The 17,687-nt window shown below is 42.4% G+C and overlaps 1 protein-coding gene across 2 annotated transcripts in view; it reads right to left on the bottom strand.

Annotated features, from left to right (window-relative positions):
* The window catches only part of fam162a (family with sequence similarity 162 member A), a 92,242-nt gene that overhangs the window by 18,569 nt on the left and 55,986 nt on the right, over positions 1–17,687 (bottom strand). Inside the window, exon 5 of one of the 2 annotated variants that reach the window (XM_068649404.1) lies at positions 7,114–15,754. The exons of the other annotated variant lie outside the window; for it this stretch is intronic. Coding sequence (XP_068505505.1) covers positions 15,680–15,754 — 75 coding nt within the window. The 3' untranslated portion in view covers positions 7,114–15,679. Of the gene's footprint in view, positions 1–7,113; positions 15,755–17,687 lie in introns of those variants that run through there. 2 annotated transcript variants of the gene reach the window in all.

Raw genomic sequence — 17,687 nt, 5'->3', positions numbered from 1 at the left:
TACCTCCGTAAAGAGGGAAAGATTCAAGCAATGTGGTCCTCTAACTGCAAAATATACATAAAACTGAATGGAGCACCTGAGCAGGCTAGAGTGGTCATGGTTAGGAGATTGGAGGAGTTGGACAAATTTGCATAGCTAGGCCTACTTCCTCTGTGATGCATGATGGTTTTCTGACGCTACTTCTTTAATGATGCCGACATTGCACAATATTTCCTCATATTTAATTTCATGAATCAAAGTGTAACTGACAAATGCAAATATTTACTTGATGAATTTAGAACAGCCAGCGATCCATTCTATAATTCCAGTGTATCTCCTCTGCATGTAAATGCTCGTAGTCTTCCTAAAAACTTTGACCATCTTGCTCTAACTATCTCCAACCTCAACTTTCCCTTTTCGGGTATTGGCATCTCTGAAACTTGGCTTCAAAAAGATAATTCTGATTACTACTCCTTGGACAATTACAGTAATGTCCACAGATGCAGAGAAGACAAGAATCAAGAACATTCACTGTATGTTAGTAGTAAGTTGCTAACACTTTTTGGAAGAAGCAAATTGCTGAGGTGCGCCAAGCATTGAAAGCTCTATGTAAGAAACAAAGAGCGATTATTTTAACTTTTTGGTGCCTTAACCACGAAGACACCTACCTGGACAACAGCTCCCTTCCAGACAATGTTGAGGTAGGCGAGTTGTCGCAGCTAGCTGGTTTTCATTTCCAAACTTTACTACACTTCCCTAAAATCTGTTGAATTGTCATGCGAATATTTTTCTGAAGATATGTTTAACAAACTGTACAATACTCCTCCTGGCCACTGCCTAACAAATGTATTCTCCACTGTCCACTTTAATGTACGGAGTATCTCTAAAAATCATGATGGTCTGCAAACCTATTTATCAACCTTAACACATTCCTTTTCAGTAATAGCTCTTACTGAAACCTGGGTGGTTGATAATACATCTAGCTACCCTCTCTCTCACTACACTCCTATACACTCATGTAGACCAAACAAGCAAGGTGGAGGAGTCTCACTGTATGTGATTGATAATTTCAATTTCTCTCCCAGAAAGGATCTAAGTGGTAACTTTGATATGACTGTAGCAGAATCTGTGTTTATAGAACTTTCATCTTGCTCACATATAAACAACAAAAATGTGATAATTGGATGTATATATAGACCACCAGACTCTGATAAAATCACTTTCAATGAAGCCCTCGACTCCACTCTAGAAATCATAAACAAAGAAAATAAATTGTGTGTCCTACTTGGTGACTATAATATTAATTTACTTGAAACTAAGCAGTCACATACAGCAGACTTCCTTAATACATTATACTCCAGTAACTTTTTCCCTCTTATTAACAAACCCTCCATGATCACAAGCTCAACGGCCACTCTCATTGACAACATTTTATTTAATTCTCTAGACTACAAAATAACATCTGGCCTGTTGATCTGCGATGTATCTGATCATCTTCCATCTTCAATTTCATCCACAATGATAGTGGTCCAAAAATCAAAGGTTATACTGGTGATCAAATGAAATTCCGCAAATTTACCGAGAAAAACATGGTATCTTTTATATCTATCATCAGCTCTGTGTCATGGGATGAGGTTATCCTGTTGCAAGATGTCAACAAAGCCTATCACTCCTTTCTAACAATACTCACAAATGCATTAGAGTCCTCATTTCCTTTAATTTTTAATCGTAAAAATAACTACAAAGGGAAACCATGGATAACGGATGAACTAAAAAAATCTTCTCGTAAAAAAAATAAACTTTATAGAAAATATATTGCAAATCCCACTCCTATAAATATAGAAACATACAAGAAATATAAAAATAAATTTACAGTATTACTAAGGAAAACCAAACAAACTTACTATGCTGATAAATTTACTCAAGCCTCTGGTGACATCAAAACAACATGGAATCTTATCAACCATTTATTACATCGCAAAAAATCTAAAACATCTACCCCAAATGAGATGCTGGGGAAAAATGGAGCCCATTCAAACCCAGTAGATATTTCTAATGGTTTCAATGATTTCTTCGTAAATGTTGGCGCTACCTTGGCATCTAGCTTCTCAACCTCTGATACAAGCCCCTGTTGCCTAATTAAAGGGCAGTTTCCTTCACTCTCCATTCTTGACCCTCCTAGTGTTGAGGAAGTTTACAGCATTGTCATGAGCTTGAAAAACTCGGCCCCTGGCCATGACGAGATCAGAAGCTTACTTGTTAAGAGAATCATTCATTCAATAATAATCCCAATAACACACATTTTCTCCTTATCTTTAAAATTTGGCATTGTACCCCAAGAACTAAAAATTGCTAAAGTCATTCCTATTTTCAAAGCTGGTGAGACAAATTAATATGGTAATTTTTGGCCTATATCCATTCTTCCATGCTTCTCCAAGATTCTAGAAAAATTGGTTTATTCAAGTTAGGCAAAGCACCTAGAAACAAATAATATTCTTTACAAGCATCAATATGGTTTCCGCAAAAAGTTTTCCACTGAGCATGCACTGCTTCAGCTTGTCAACCATATCTCAACAGCTCTTGACAATAAGAAATTCGCTCTTGGTGTCTTTCTAGATCTAACTAAAGCATTTGATACTGTCAACCATAAGATCCTTATCACTAAGCTAGAGAGATATGGAGTGAAGGATTCTGCCCTGAAATGGTTCACAAACTATCTTGCCAACAGAGAACAATATGTATATTTAAATGGTTGTTCTTCCAATAGATCTAAAATACTATTTGGGGTCCCGCAGGGCTCAATATTGGGTCCTCTATTATTTTTGGTGTACATAAATGATTTTTCCATGTCTTGTTCAAATTTTCTCCCTTTGTTATTTGCGGACGATACCAACATCATTGCCACCCACGATGATTTTAATTCCCTCATTGCAAGTGTGAATGCTGAGTTGTACGCTATTACAAAATGGTTCAAAATAAATAAGTTGACACTAAATATAAAAAAAATAACTTCATGATCTTCTGCAATATAAACAAATCTTAGCCCAAAGAACAGACCAACATTTACATAAACAATAACGAAATCCATCAAGTTACTAGCACCAAATTCCTAGGAGTTATAGTAGACGAACACTTAAATTGGTCCGAACACATTGATTTGGTTTGCAAAAGATCTATGAAAATGCTAGGTATTTTACGAAAAGTTTGTCCCTTGGTCCATCCTTCTGCTCATCTCACTCTGTATTAGTTTCCTGTTTCCTTTACTCAATTACTGCAACATAATCTGGGCAGCCACATATACAACATACCTCAACAAATTGCTCATTTTACAAAAGAAGTTCCTAAGAATAATCTCTTCTTCAAATAGATATGAACCATCGGCACCACTGTTTAGAAATTATTCATTATTGCCAATTGATAAAGTAAACATTCATCAAACCTGTCTACTCATCCATAAGATTACGTCATCTGATGGCGCCGCGGATGGCTGCCACGGTGAGTCGCTCTCTGTTTCTTTGTCTTATTTTGTGTGTTTTCTGTGTCTTCTGCTGTCCATCCCGGATCACTTTTACTAGAGAAGCACTGTTAAACATCGGTCAGTCTTCTTCTGGTATTTTCTCTCCTGTTCTCTCTGACTCAGACTGTTTGTCGGAGATTTTAGCCGGAGCGGCGGTGCTATACAAGCTAGCGCGACGGCGGCGACGCGGAAAACGAGCGGGAGCCCTCGTAAATCTGAGGCAGAGAGGGTTCCGTTCTGCCCTACCGTCAATTCATCTGGCGAATGTCCGCTCCCTGGCGAACAAGATGGACGAACTGCTGCTCCTCACTTCAAGGAACACGGACTTCAGCAGATCCGCCGCGCTGTGTTTTGTTGAGACGTGGCTTAGCGAACGAACCCCCCACCACGCCATGGAGTTAGCTGGGTTTCGGCTAACGCGTGCAGATCGCAGCGCGGAGCTCTCCGGAAAATCAAAGGGAGGTGGTCTCTGTTTCTACATTAATGAACGTTGGTGTACCGATGTCATGGTGTTGAAAGAGTTTTGCAGCCCTCTCCTAGAAACACTTTTCATAAACTGCCGGCCGTTCTATTCACCACGGGAGTTCTCCTCGATCGTCATGGCGGCTGTTTACATCCCACCACACGCACGTGCGAGTGAAGCCACGCAGATGCTGGCTGACCAGGTGACAGACATGGAGAAACTTCTACCAAATTCACTAATCATTGTTCTGGGTGATCTTAACAGGGCGAACCTCGCACACGAACTCCCCAGATACAGACAGCACATAACGTGTCCCACCAGAGGGGCACAGACACTGGACCACTGCTACACCGTAATTAAGGATGCATACCACTCTGTGGCTCGTGCAGCTTTAGGACTCTCGGACCACTGTCTAGTTCATCTGATCCCTGCCTACAGACAGAAACTAAAAACTTCTAAGCCTGAGGTGAGGACTGTCAGGAAGTGGACAGTGGAGTCAAGGCAGGACCTCCATGCCTGCTTTGACTGCACCGATTGGAGTGTTTTTGAAGCTGCAAATTCAGACTTGCATGAACTCACTGACACTGTCACATCATTCATCAGTTTTTGTGAGGATCTGTGTGTGCAGACTAAGACCTTCTGCACGTACAACAACGACAAACCTTGGTTTACACCGAACCTTAGGAGGCTGCGCAAAGTCAAGGAGGAGGCCTACAGGAGCGGCGACCGGGACCTGTTCAAGCAGACCAGAAACACACTGAACCGAGAGGTCAGGAAAGCCAGGAGGTGTTACGGGGAGAGCCTGGAGAGACACCTCTCTGCCAATCCTGATCCCTCAACAGTGTGGAAAGGCCTGCAGAGCATCACGGGCTTCAAGAAACGAACCCCCCGTCCTGTGGAGAGCCCAAGGCTCGCTGACCAGCTAAACAGGTTCTACTGCAGGTTTGATCGGTCCTCCCACACAACGGGACCTCCTGCAGCACAATCCACACAATCCACATACTCACCTCCCCCCACAACTGCTCTGTCCACACCTCCATCACCGTGGTCACCGACTCTCTCTCTTGCAGAGGCCGCGCCCGCACTCCAGATTCGCGAGGAGGAAGTGCGCCAGATGTTCCGGAGACAAAAGATCAGGAAGGCACCGGGCCCAGACGGCGTGTCACCTTCCTGCTTGAAAGTCTGCGCTGAGCAGCTGGCGCCCACCTTTGCACGGATCTTCAACCGTTCCCTGGAGCTGTGTGAGGTGCCCTCGTGCTTCAAGAGCTCCACCATCGTTCCAGTGGCCAAGAAGCCCGCCATCACAGGTATGAATGACTATAGACCTGTTGCACTGACATCTGTGGTCATGAAATCTTTCGAGAGGTTAGTACTGAACCACCTGAAGGATGTCACGGGCCCCCTGCTGGACCCCCTCCAGTTTGCCTACCGGGCAAACAGGTCGGTGGATGATGCGGTCAACATGGGACTGCACTACATCCTGCAACACCTGGACACCCCAGGAAAGTACGCCAGGATCCTGTTTGTGGACTTCAGCTCGGCGTTCAACACCATCGCTCCTGACATCCTCCAACAGAAGCTCATCCAGCTTGCGGTGCCTGCCTCCACCTGTCAGTGGATCACCAGCTTCCTGACCAACAGGAGACAGCGTGTGAGGCTGGGGAGCATCACATCTGACACCCTGACCACCAACACTGGAGCCCCTCAGGGATGCGTCCTCTGCCCACTGCTCTTCTCCCTCTACACCAACGATTTCTCCGCAAGTGACTCTTCCGTGAAGCTCCTGAAGTATGCAGACGACACCACTCTCATCGGACTGATCCAGAACGGTGATGAGACTGCGTACAGACAGGAGGTGGAGCGGCTGGTCCACTGGTGCAGCCAAAACCACCTGGACCTGAACCCGCTCAAGACCGTGGAGATGACAGTGGACTTCAGGCGAGGCCCTTCACCACTTTCACCCCTCACTATCCGCAGTAATACTATTCTCTCATCAGACACCTTCAAGTTCCTGGGAACCACAATCTCTCGGGACCTGAAATGGACCGGCCACATAGACTCTGTCCGGAAGAAGGCCCAGCAGAGGCTGTACTTCCTGAGACAGCTCAAGAAGTTCAACCTGCCACGGGAGCTGCTGAAGACCTTCTACACTGCCATCATCCAGTCTGTCCTCTGCACCTCCATCACTGTCTGGTTTGGATCGGCCTCCAAACAAGACAAGCACAGACTGCAACGGACAATAAGGACTGCAGAAAAGATAATTGGAATCAACCTCCCATCTATCCAAGACTTGTACCTGTCCAGGACCAGGAAACGTGCAAGTAACATCTCAACAGACCCTTCGCACCCAGGTTGCAGCCTGTTTGAACTACTCCCCTCCGGACGCCGTTATAGAGCTCTGTAAACTAAAACCAGCAGACACAGAGACAGCTTCTTCCCCCAGGCTGTCGCTCTGATGAACTCACACCACTCTTAGAGTCTCAGAGTCATTACTGTGCAATAACATCCCGCTTGCCACACCTTTTTTGTCTACACTGTTTGTACTATGTGTCCTCTCTGCATCCATTGCAGCCTGGTCATCCTAGAAGAGGGACCCTCCCATCTGTGGTCTCTTCTCAAGGTTTCTCATTTCCCCTAGCTGGAGTTTTGAGTTTTTCCTTGCCCTCTTGGGAGTTTAAGATCAGGGGGTGTTTGAGAATATCTTTCGTTCTTCACATGTCCTGAGTGTTGTTGTTAGTCACCTAAATGTTGAACAGAGGCTGTGATTTACCGAAGTCAAATTCCTTGTTTGGCACGCTCAAACATGGCGAATAAAAAACTCTTGAATCTTGAATAAATACATATATAGGAAACACTGTCTTCCAGCCACTTTTCATAATTCCTTCACATTTGCATCAGACTTTCATTCTTATCCAACAAGTCAGAGGGACAATATTCACCCACCTTTCTGTCGAACATCACACCATCAATATAATATCCACTTTAGAGGGCCCTCACTCTGGAATAAGCTACCAATCCATATCTGATCCATATCTGCACAGGCTGCTTTTACAAAGCACCTGAAACACCACCTTCTTCACTCATGATCCTACTAGTCCATAATTACTCCACCGCACTCAGCTGATCCATACTATGATCATCAACTTAATCCACAATTTTGACTCAGATTCTTCCTTGTTTTGTTTTGTTATTTTCTGTTTACAGTTCTTCTGTTCCCTTTGAGCTATTCCTATCTGTTGTCTCTTTAATCGCTTCAACATCGATAAGTGTCTATTTTGTTTCGCTTGTTTCTTATTTTTGTGTCGTGTATCTGTTTATGTATGTATACATACACACTCGTATATATGCATATATAAATATGAAAAAAATAATATTTAGCTTGTTATGCTTTTGTTTATTTACTTATCTTTTTTTTTTTTTTCTTTTCTTAAACACTTGAATGACAATTGACTGAACAGCACTTTGTTTGTTTCTGCACTTTGTTTGTATATATAACAGGAGTGGAGCTTCTTACAAGCCCTAGGCTTCGTCTCCCTCCATGCACTGTAATTTGTGCTAAACAATAAACTAAACTAAGTTGGAATATAAAGAAAGACCTGATATTGAACAATGTTTTGAGCTGAGTGGAGAAGCAGTATTTATTGAGTCTAATCGATCAGTTATAGGGTGCATTTATAAACCTCCAAAATCTAAGATACCTGATTTTGTTAACCGTCTCACCTATGCGCTATCTCATGAAAATAAGAAATGTTTCCTCATGGCGGATTTCAACATCAACATTATGGACTTTCCTGGACAGTCTGTCTTCTTTCTTTTAAGCCTATGATTACTAAACCTACGAGAATAACTGAAAATTCAGAAACTTTAATAGACAATATATTTACTAACATACTTGACAGAGATCACTTGTCTGGAATTCTATCCTCAGACATCTCTGATCACCTTCCCATATTCTCTATTACCTCCTCACGAGCAAACACTCTTCTTCCTACTGGGAAGCCGATGGACAAATATAGACTTATTAATCAACAAACAATCGCCAAGTTTAAAATGCAAGTTCAAAACGGTAGTTAGGATGCTGTATTAAGGAACCCTGGCTCAAATATCCTATCTCAAAATATTAGAATATTAAAAAAGATTTAAAACAGCAAAACAAAATCAAACATTTGAAAATGTCCATTAATGCACTCAGTACTTGGTTGGGAATCATTTTGCATGGATTACTGCAACCAATGCGGCGGGGCATGGAGACAATCAGCCTGTGCCATTGCTGAGGTGTTATGGATGGCCAGGATGCTTCAATAGTGGCCTTTAGCTCATTTGCATTGTTGGGTCTGGTGTCTTTCACCTTCTTCTTCACAATACCCCACAAATTCTCTAATGGGTTCAGATCAGGGGAATTGGCAGGCTAATCGAGGACAGTAATGCCATGGTCAGTACACCATTTACTAGTGGTTTTGGCACTGTGGGCAGGTGCCAGATCATGCTGGAAAATGAAATCATTATCTCCATAGAGCTTTTCAGCAGAAGGAAGCATGTAGTAAATCTGGATTTACTCTGGACTTGATGAAACACAGTGGACCAACACCAGAAGCTGACATGGCTCCCCAAACCATCGCTGACTGTGGGAACTTCACACTGGATTTCAAGCAACTTGGATTTTGCTCCTCTCCAGCTTTTCTCCAGACTCTGGCACCTTGACTTTCAAATAAAATACAAAACTTGCTTTCGTCTGAAAAGAGGACTTTGAACCACTCTGCAACTGTCCAGTGCTTCTTTTCCATAGACCAAGTCAGATGCTTCTTCCGTTGTCTTGAGTTCAGAAGTGGCTTGACCATGGGAATACGGCTATTGTAGCCTATTTCCCGGACACGTCTGTGAACAGTGGCTTTTGATACCTGGACTCCAGCTTAAGTCTACTGTCTTTTAAGCTCCCCCAAATTCTGGAAGTGACTTTTCTTCACAAGGCTGCGGTCATCTCTCTTGGTTGTGCAGTGTTTCCTGCCACATTTCCCCCTTCCAACAGACTTTTTGTGGATGTGCTTTGAAACTGCACTGTGTGAACAGCTTACTCTTTGAGAAATTTCTTTTTGCGTCTTACCCTCCTGATGGAGGGTGTCAATGATGGTCCTCTGGACAGCAGTCAGATCAGGAGTCTTCCCCATACTTGTCATTTAGTTTACTGACCCAAGCTGAGCGTTTTTCAAGGCTCAGGAAACCCTTGCAGGTGTTTCGAGTTAATTACACGATTCAAGTGATTAGTTGAATACCCTACTAGTATACTTTTTCATGATATTCTAATATTTTGAGATAGGATATTTGAGTTTTCTTAAGCTGTATGCCATAATCAGCAATATTAAAATAATAAAAGGCTTGCAATATTTCAGTTGATTTGTAATGGATCCAGAATGTATGACATTTTTATTTTTTTAATTGCATTACAGAAAATAAATAACTTTATCACAATATTCTAATTTTCTGAGACAGTCCTGTATACCTACGACTGCAGTCCGGGCCACGGCTACAACATGATTGTCAAATTTGCTGATGACACCACAGTGGTTGGGATGATCTCGAATGGTGACGAGACAGCCTATAGGGGGGAGGTCCAGAAGCTCATGACCTGGTGCTCCATAAATAACTTGGCTCTGAATACCACAAAGACAAAGGAGATCATCGTGGACTTCAGGAGGAAGAAAAGTGATCCCCCTCCCCTCTACATCAACAGCGAGGGTGTGGAGAGAGTCCACAATATTAGATTCCTGGGAGTCTAGATCTTTGATGACCTCTCCTGGACACGCAACACCTCAGCTGTCATCAAGAAGGCTCAGCAGCGTTTACACTTCCTGAGAGTCCTCAAGAAGAACAGTACGGACCGGAAGCTGCTGGCCTTCTACCGCTTCTCCATTGAGAGCCTGCTGACGTACTGCTTGACCACCTGGTACGGGAGCTGCAGTGCTGCAGACAGAGGGAGGCTACAGAGGACAGTCAGAGCAGTAGAGGATCGTCGGCTGCTCTCTCCCCTCCCTGACAGACATATACACCACCCGGTGTGTCAGCAGAGCTCGCAATATCTTCAAGGACAACACACATCCCGTCTCCCAGCTGTTTGAGCTGCTTCCTTCTGGGAGGGGCTACAAATGCATCAGAACAAGGACTACCAGACTGAAAAACAGTTCGTTCCCAAGAGCCATCACCACACTGAACCCTGAGAGGAAACAACACCAGCCATAATACAATAGCAATACTACTTACACTGTCACTGCTGCTGTCAACACTACGTGCAATAACTATTTATTATTTAATTCCTGTACATACATACCTTAGTCATAATAAAATTAATATCCACATTGTATATACTGTAAATAAGATACTTTTACTTTTATTCTTTATACTTCCTTTATACTTCTTAATCTTTGTAACGTTTATTGTTAGGATTTCTTTTTCTTATATGCACTAGAAAGGGAGAAGCTTTCCAAGTACATTGTAAAGTGACAATAAAAGGTATTCTATTCTATTCTATTACAAAGTATTAATACGAACTTTTATTATTAACCAAATACCGTAATTTCACAACCAAAGGGGGCACTGTACTAAAAGGCGCAGTCTCAATTACGTGTGCCATTACTGTATTTCAAGATTCAAGATTCACATATAGGGTGCACCGCATCATAGGGTGCATACATGCCATGATTTACGGTAAACAAACAAAACACATCACGGGAGCAAGAACGTGAGTTCGGTTGTACTTTATTCTACTCTTTAACCATGTACTCTACTGTACTCACGTTATTGTTAATCAATATTCATACGCAAATCCGCCAAAGTCCTCATCTTCTGTATCCAAATTAAACAGTTGGACAAGTTCGCCATCTGACATGCCAATTTCCCTCGTCATTGTCACGTTGCGCTTCGGCAATGATCCCGGCTTTCCAGGAAGCTTGAATTGTGCCTCGTAAGCATGTCTTTTTTCTATGCCATTTTACAGGGCCCAAATGCTGTTTTCTTTGCACAAACGATTGTATTTACCGTATTGGCCCGAATATAAGACGAGTTTTTTTCATTGAAATAAAACTGGAAAAGGGTGGGTCGTCTTACATTCGGGGTTCAGACAAATGCTTTTTTCAAACTTGAGTCTTGGAAAAGAGGGGGTCGTCTTATAATCGGGGTCGTCTTATATTCGGGTCAATACGGTATTTATCAATGGCGGCAGAGGTACATACTCTACGTCTTACTAGAAGTCCTCTGATCGCGTCTACATATTACGCCTGTTTATTACGTCACTGTGTGGTGGAAGCCACATAAAACAACTTTACAGATTTGCTCAAACGGTAGTAAAGTAATCCCTCGTTTATCGCGGGTAATTGGTTCCAAAAACCACCCGCGATAAGTGAAATCCGCGAAGTAGGGTCACCCGCTCATCTGTACATTTTTTGTGTGTCAATAAATGTATATGAAACCATTTAAGTGCATATTTTATTATTAGAACATTCAATAATTGTTTCAAACTTGTAAATAATACATTAATAGTATGAATAAAATACAGAATTTCTTTCATAAATATTGAAAATATAAATAATATACGTGTGTGCGTGTAACATGTTAAGAAGTACCAGGCAGGCTAACGAGTTAGTGGAAAGATGCTAATTCGCGATCGTGCTAACGTGCGAAAACGGACCTCAAAAGGAATGTAAACCAACATTTGGAGCAATACTACATTGTCCTAAAGGTTAGACATATGTGATCGTTCATTTTTGCTTTAACAACAAACTGGACTGGACTGATCATACCCACGCTCTGTACAAAAAGGGTCAGTGTCGCCTCCGCCTGCTGAGGAGACTGAGGTCCTTCGGTGTGTGCAGAGCTCTCCTCCTGACCTTCTATGACTCTGTGGTGGCCTCAGCCATCCTCTACGCTGTGGTCTGCTGGAGTGGGGCCAGTACTGACCGGGACAGGGGGAGACTGAATAAGATGGTCAGAAGAGCGAGCTCTGTCCTGGGCTGTCCCCTGGACTCCATTGAGGTTGTGGGTGAGAGGAGGACATTGATTAAGCTTAAATCCATCATGGACAACACCTCTCACCCCCTCCATGAGATTGTGCGGTCCCTGAGCAGCTCCTTTAGCAGCAGACTTTTGCACCCTCGGTGTAGGAAGGAAGGGTTCCGGAGGTCCTTCATTTGCTCTGCTGTTAGACTTTACAACATGCGTGGCACCTGATAAAATTAACTACTAGCGGCACTTGTGTTTGTCCTTGTCTGTTATTTCCGTTTTTTTGAAATGTTGGCACTTGTTTTAGTCTTGCACTCGTATTATTCTTGCACTCATATGCGCTGCTGTGACAAGTGAATAAAAAAAAAAAATAAAGTTCAGTAAATCAATCAATCAATCAATCAAAAACATTACGTCCTCTGATTGGTTCATCGGGTGCCTGTATATTACGTCTCTGTGTGGCAGAAGCCACACAAAACAATGGCGGCGGAGGTATGTACTCCTTTACGTCAGTGGTCCCCAACCTTTTTTGCGCCACGGACCGGTTACGCGTCAGGAATATCTTTGCGGACCGGCCTTTATATAAATAAATAATAAATTTATATAAATAATACATAAATAAATATAGAAATACGATGAAATAAAATGATATGACTGGCATAAAAACAAGTATAAAGGACAAAAATAAAACTCACCATTACGTTGAATTAGTGGGAGCACTGAGCTCGTTTCTCAGAAACGAGCCGGCCCCATCTAGGCGTAATTGGAAAAAATGACATCCGAAGTGGTTAAGGTTTGTCTGTTTAGGCAGGATGCTTGGTCCCCATGTGCCGAAGCAGTTTTGAAGGCTTCATTGCCTCGTTAGCTAGCCTGTCGTCACATATGCCGAGTGCTCTTGGCGATAAATCCATATTTTAAGTACGACTTCAGAAATGTTCTTTTAAATGCAGCTTTCCTTTTCATAGAAGTGGTAGCCTCTTCTTCTTCAGTCTCCTCATTGGGCTTTTTTCCCTTTCCGAAGAAGCTTTCCAAACTTCTCTGTTTCTTGCTCTTTTTTGCTTGCCTCGCGGGCTCGACTGGGGTGACTTTTTAAACTTTTTTTAATTTATTTTTTTATATTTTTCAAAATAAATTCTTACTCATTTTTGCGGGCTCGACTCGGAAAACATATCACGTGACCAAGACGAGCGTCTTGACCAGAATTAATTGATTGTCGATAAATAAAAAATATGTTTGGTTTTTTTCCTGTGCGGCTTGGCGGCCCGGTACCAAGTGACCCACGGACCGGTACCGGGGGTTGGGGACCCCTGCTTTACGTGACACGTCTAGTCCTGTGATTGTTTTTTTCCCCCCAATCTACGCCTGTATATTACGGAAGCCACACAAAACATTTTCCATCATAATTTGCAAATAAATTCCTTAAAAATCAGACAATGTGATTTTCCCAGATATTGTTTTCATTTTGTCTCATAATTGAAGTGTACCTATGATGAAAATTACAGGCATTTCTCATCTTGTAAGTGGGAGAACTTGCAAAATTGGTAGCTGACTAAATACTTTTTTGCCCCCCGTGCGCGTGCGTGTGTGTGCGCGTGTGTGTGCGCGTGCGTGTGTGTGTGTGTGTGTGCGTGTATTTTAATATTGCTGATTATGGCTTACAGCTTAAGAAAACTCAAATATCCTATCTCAAAATATTAGAATATTTCCTCAGACCAGGTTATAAAAAAGATTTATAACAGCAAAACAAAATCAAATATTTGAAAATGTCCATTAATGCACTCAGTACTTAGTTGGGAATCCTTTTGCACGGATTACTGCATCATTGTGGCGTGGCATGGAGGCAATCAGCCTGTGGCATTGCTGAGGTGTTATGGATGCCCAGGATGCTTCAATAGCGGCCTTTAGCTAATTTGCATTGTTGGGTGTGGTGTCTTTCAGCTTCTTCTTCACAATACCAGACAAATTCTCTATGGGGTTCAGCCCACGGGAATTGGCAGGCCAATCGAGGACAGTAATGCCAGGTCAGCCATTTACTGGTGGTTTTGACACTGTGGGCAGGTGCCATATCATGCTGGAAAATGAAATCATCATCTCCATAGAGCTTTTCAGCAGACGGAAGCATGTAGTGCTCTAAAATCTCTTGGTACACATCTGCCTTTACTCTGGACTTGATGAAACACAGTGGACCAACACCAGCAGCTGACATGGCTCCCCAAACTGACTGACAGTCGCTGACTGTGGGAACTTCACACTGGATTTCAAGCAACTTGGATTTTGCTCCTCTCCAGCCTTTCTCCAGGCTCTGGCGCCTTGACTTCTAAATGAAATACAAAACTTGGTTTCGTCTGAAAAGAGGACTTTGGACCACTCTACAACTGTCCAGTGCTTCTTTTCCATAGACCAAGTCAGATGCTTCTTCCGTTGTCTTGAGTTCAGAAGTGGCTTGACCATGGGAATACGGCTATTGTAGCCCATTTCCTGGACACGTCTGTGAACAGTGGCTTTTGATACCTGGACTCCAGCTTCAGTCCACTGTCTTTGAAGCTCCCCCAAATTCTGGAAGCGGCTCTTCTTCACAATGCTGTTAAGGCTGCGGTCATCTCTCTTGGTTGTACAGTGTTACCTGCCACATTTCCCCCTTCGAACAGACTTTTTGTGGATGTGCTTTGAAACTGCAATCTGTGAACAACTTGCTCTTTGAGAAATTTCTTTTTTTGTCTTACCCTCCTGATGGAGGGTGTCAATGATGGTCCTCTGGACAGCAGTCAGATCAGCAGTCTTCCGCATACTTGTGATTTAGTTTAATGAACCAAGCTGAGTGTTTTTCAAGGCTCAGGAAACCCTTGCAGGTGTTTTGAGTTAATTAGACATTCATTAGACATTAATTAGAGATTTAAGTGATTAGTTGAATACCCTACTAGTATACTTTTTAATGATCTTCTAATATGTTGAGATAGGATATTTGAGTTTTCTTAAGCTGTATGCCATAATCAGCAATATTAAGATAATAAAAGGCTTGCAATATTTCAGTTGATTTGCAATGAATCCAGAATGTACGACTGTTTTTTTTTAATTGCATTACAGAAAATATAGAACTTCATCACAATATTCTAATTTTCAGAGACAGTCCTGTATATATACTACATACAGTATATAACAAAAGTGAGTACACCCCTCTCATTTCTGAAATATTTTAATTATATCTTGTCATGGGACAACACTGAAAAAAATGACTGATCCAATGTTAAGTAGTCACCGCTGTAGAGTTTGGATAGCTAAGTAAATTTATTGTTACTTCAAAGTAACTCAAAATACAACAATGAATGTGTAAAATGCTGGCAACAAAAGTGAGTACACCCCAACTGAAAATACCAAAATTGGACCCAAATGTGATATTTTGTGTGGCCACCATTATTTTCCAGCACCACCGTAACACTTTTAGGCATGGAGTTCACCAGAGCTTCACAGGTTGCCGCTGGAATCCTCTTCCATGATGACATCACGGAGCTGGTGGATGTTGGAGATCTTGCGCTCCTCCAACTTCTGTTTGAGGATTCCCCGCAGATGTTCATTAGGGTTTAGGTCTAGGGGCATGCTTGGCCAGTCGATCACTTTCACCCTCTGCTTCTTTAGGAAGGCAGTGGTCGTCTTGGAGGTATGTTTGGGGTCATTATCGTGTTGGAATACTGCTCCGCGGCCCAGTTTACGGAGGGAGGGGATCATGCTCTGCTTCAGTATTCCATTCCACAGTACATGCTGGCAATCATTGTTCCCTCAATGAACTGTATCTCCCCAGTGCCAGCAGCACTCATATAATAGCCCCAGACCATGACGCTCCCACCACCATGCTTGACTGTCAGCAAGACACACTTGTCTTTGTACTCTTCACCTGGTTGCCGCCACACACACTGGACACCATCTGAACCAAATTTGTTTATCTTGGTCTCATCAGACCACAGGACATGGCTCCAGTAACCCATATCCTTAGTCTGCTTGTCTTCAGCAAACCTTTTGCGAGCTTCCTTGTGCATCTTTTTTAGAAGAGGCTTTTTTCTGGGACGACAGCCATGCAGACGGTGTCTTGATGACTTATGTTTGAGAGTATTTCATTCATCGTTATTCAGTATAGCGGAACCATTACGCACAGTTAATTATGTAATGTGTGCCGTCGTGTTGTGTAACGTCAGAAGTTGAGCGTTGACTTACGTGCTGTATTTCTGTCTGTTGCAGAACCACACATCCCCCCCCACACACACACACACCACACACACCCCACACACACGCACGCACACACACACACACACACACACACACACACACACACACACACACACACACACACACACACACACACACACACACACACACACACACACACACACGCACGCACACACACACACCCCACACACCCTTCACTCGCTTCATACAATAATCACACACAAGAATCACAAAGACTCACCCATGTACACGACACACACTTGCTCTCACATCCTTACGACCAAACGTGCCTATACTCTTATGCCACTTTGCCTGTATGCCCCTATGAGCCACAGTGCCTGTTACTTTTTTGCCAATAATTCAGTAAAGCAATCAAAACTGAACCACGGCTTCCCTCCTGTGTTTTGACCGACACCCGGGGGCGAAAAGAGCATAACCATCCGAGTTATGGCTCAGGCTCCCCAACAATAGCGGTAGCTGTTTGCATTATTTTATTGCAATGTTTTTCCTTATTCAGATTTGTTTCAAGACTACAGTTACAGTTAGACTTCACTTTGATGGTTAATGCAGTTATTGCAATTCTGTTCTTTTATCACAGTTTTTATTTACATTTCATAAACCAGAAGCCATTCATTTACAAATGTGATTGAACTTCAGTTTACATATTTAAATGTTCAGATATTAAGATGTGATAGACAGTTTTTACATGAATTCAATGGGGCAAAATAACGTGCTTTTTCTCTCGAATATATTGTTATAATTATTTTTTCAGATGTAATAATTTTCTGTATAAAAATTAAATTTGGTGTTCAAAAAGTCTTTTTTCAAACTTGAGTCTTGAAAAAGAGGGGGTCGTCTAATAATCAGGGCCGTCTTATATTCGGGCCAATACGGTATATATCAAACTATAACAACAATTTTATCGAACCATCCGTGTCACTCCAAATCATTAAATCCATCGAAATCTTCGTCCTCTGTGTCACTTTATAAATAAAAAAAAAAAAAAAAAAAAAAAAAAAAAAAAACAGCTGTTGACCCCGGAACTCCATGCGCTGTTGACGTCATAGTCGTTGTCAGTTGCGGCTCCAATTATTCCACAGATCTACGTATATAACTATATTGTAGCGTTACCAAAGTACCAGGCAAGACGTGGGTTTGGTAACCGGCTCTTTATTTCACAAAACAAGAGCTCAACATATGAGCCAACACAGTGCTATAAGCAAGCGCCCTTGATCGCGCTTCCCGTCTACCCCCCCGCTGCCTTCACGGCCTTGCTAGACAATCGGAAACTACTGAAGTCTAACAACATAGACGTTGCTACTCTAAATAAACTATATATCAAATAACTATGACATAAATAACAAGTTTATCGAACCATCTGTGTCACTCCAAATCATAAAATCTCCTGACTCCTAAAGTCAGTGAATGGAACTCATAGTCAGTGAGGCTCCAATTATTCCACAGCCATAGTGCGCGCTCATGCGGTTTAAAGTGAATATAACATGTGAAGTGATCAACTAT

Source organism: Syngnathus scovelli, chromosome 21 (assembly GCF_024217435.2).
Source record: "Syngnathus scovelli strain Florida chromosome 21, RoL_Ssco_1.2, whole genome shotgun sequence".
Taxonomy (NCBI): Eukaryota; Metazoa; Chordata; class Actinopteri; order Syngnathiformes; family Syngnathidae; genus Syngnathus; species Syngnathus scovelli.
This window is presented reverse-complemented; position numbering and strand designations above follow the sequence as displayed.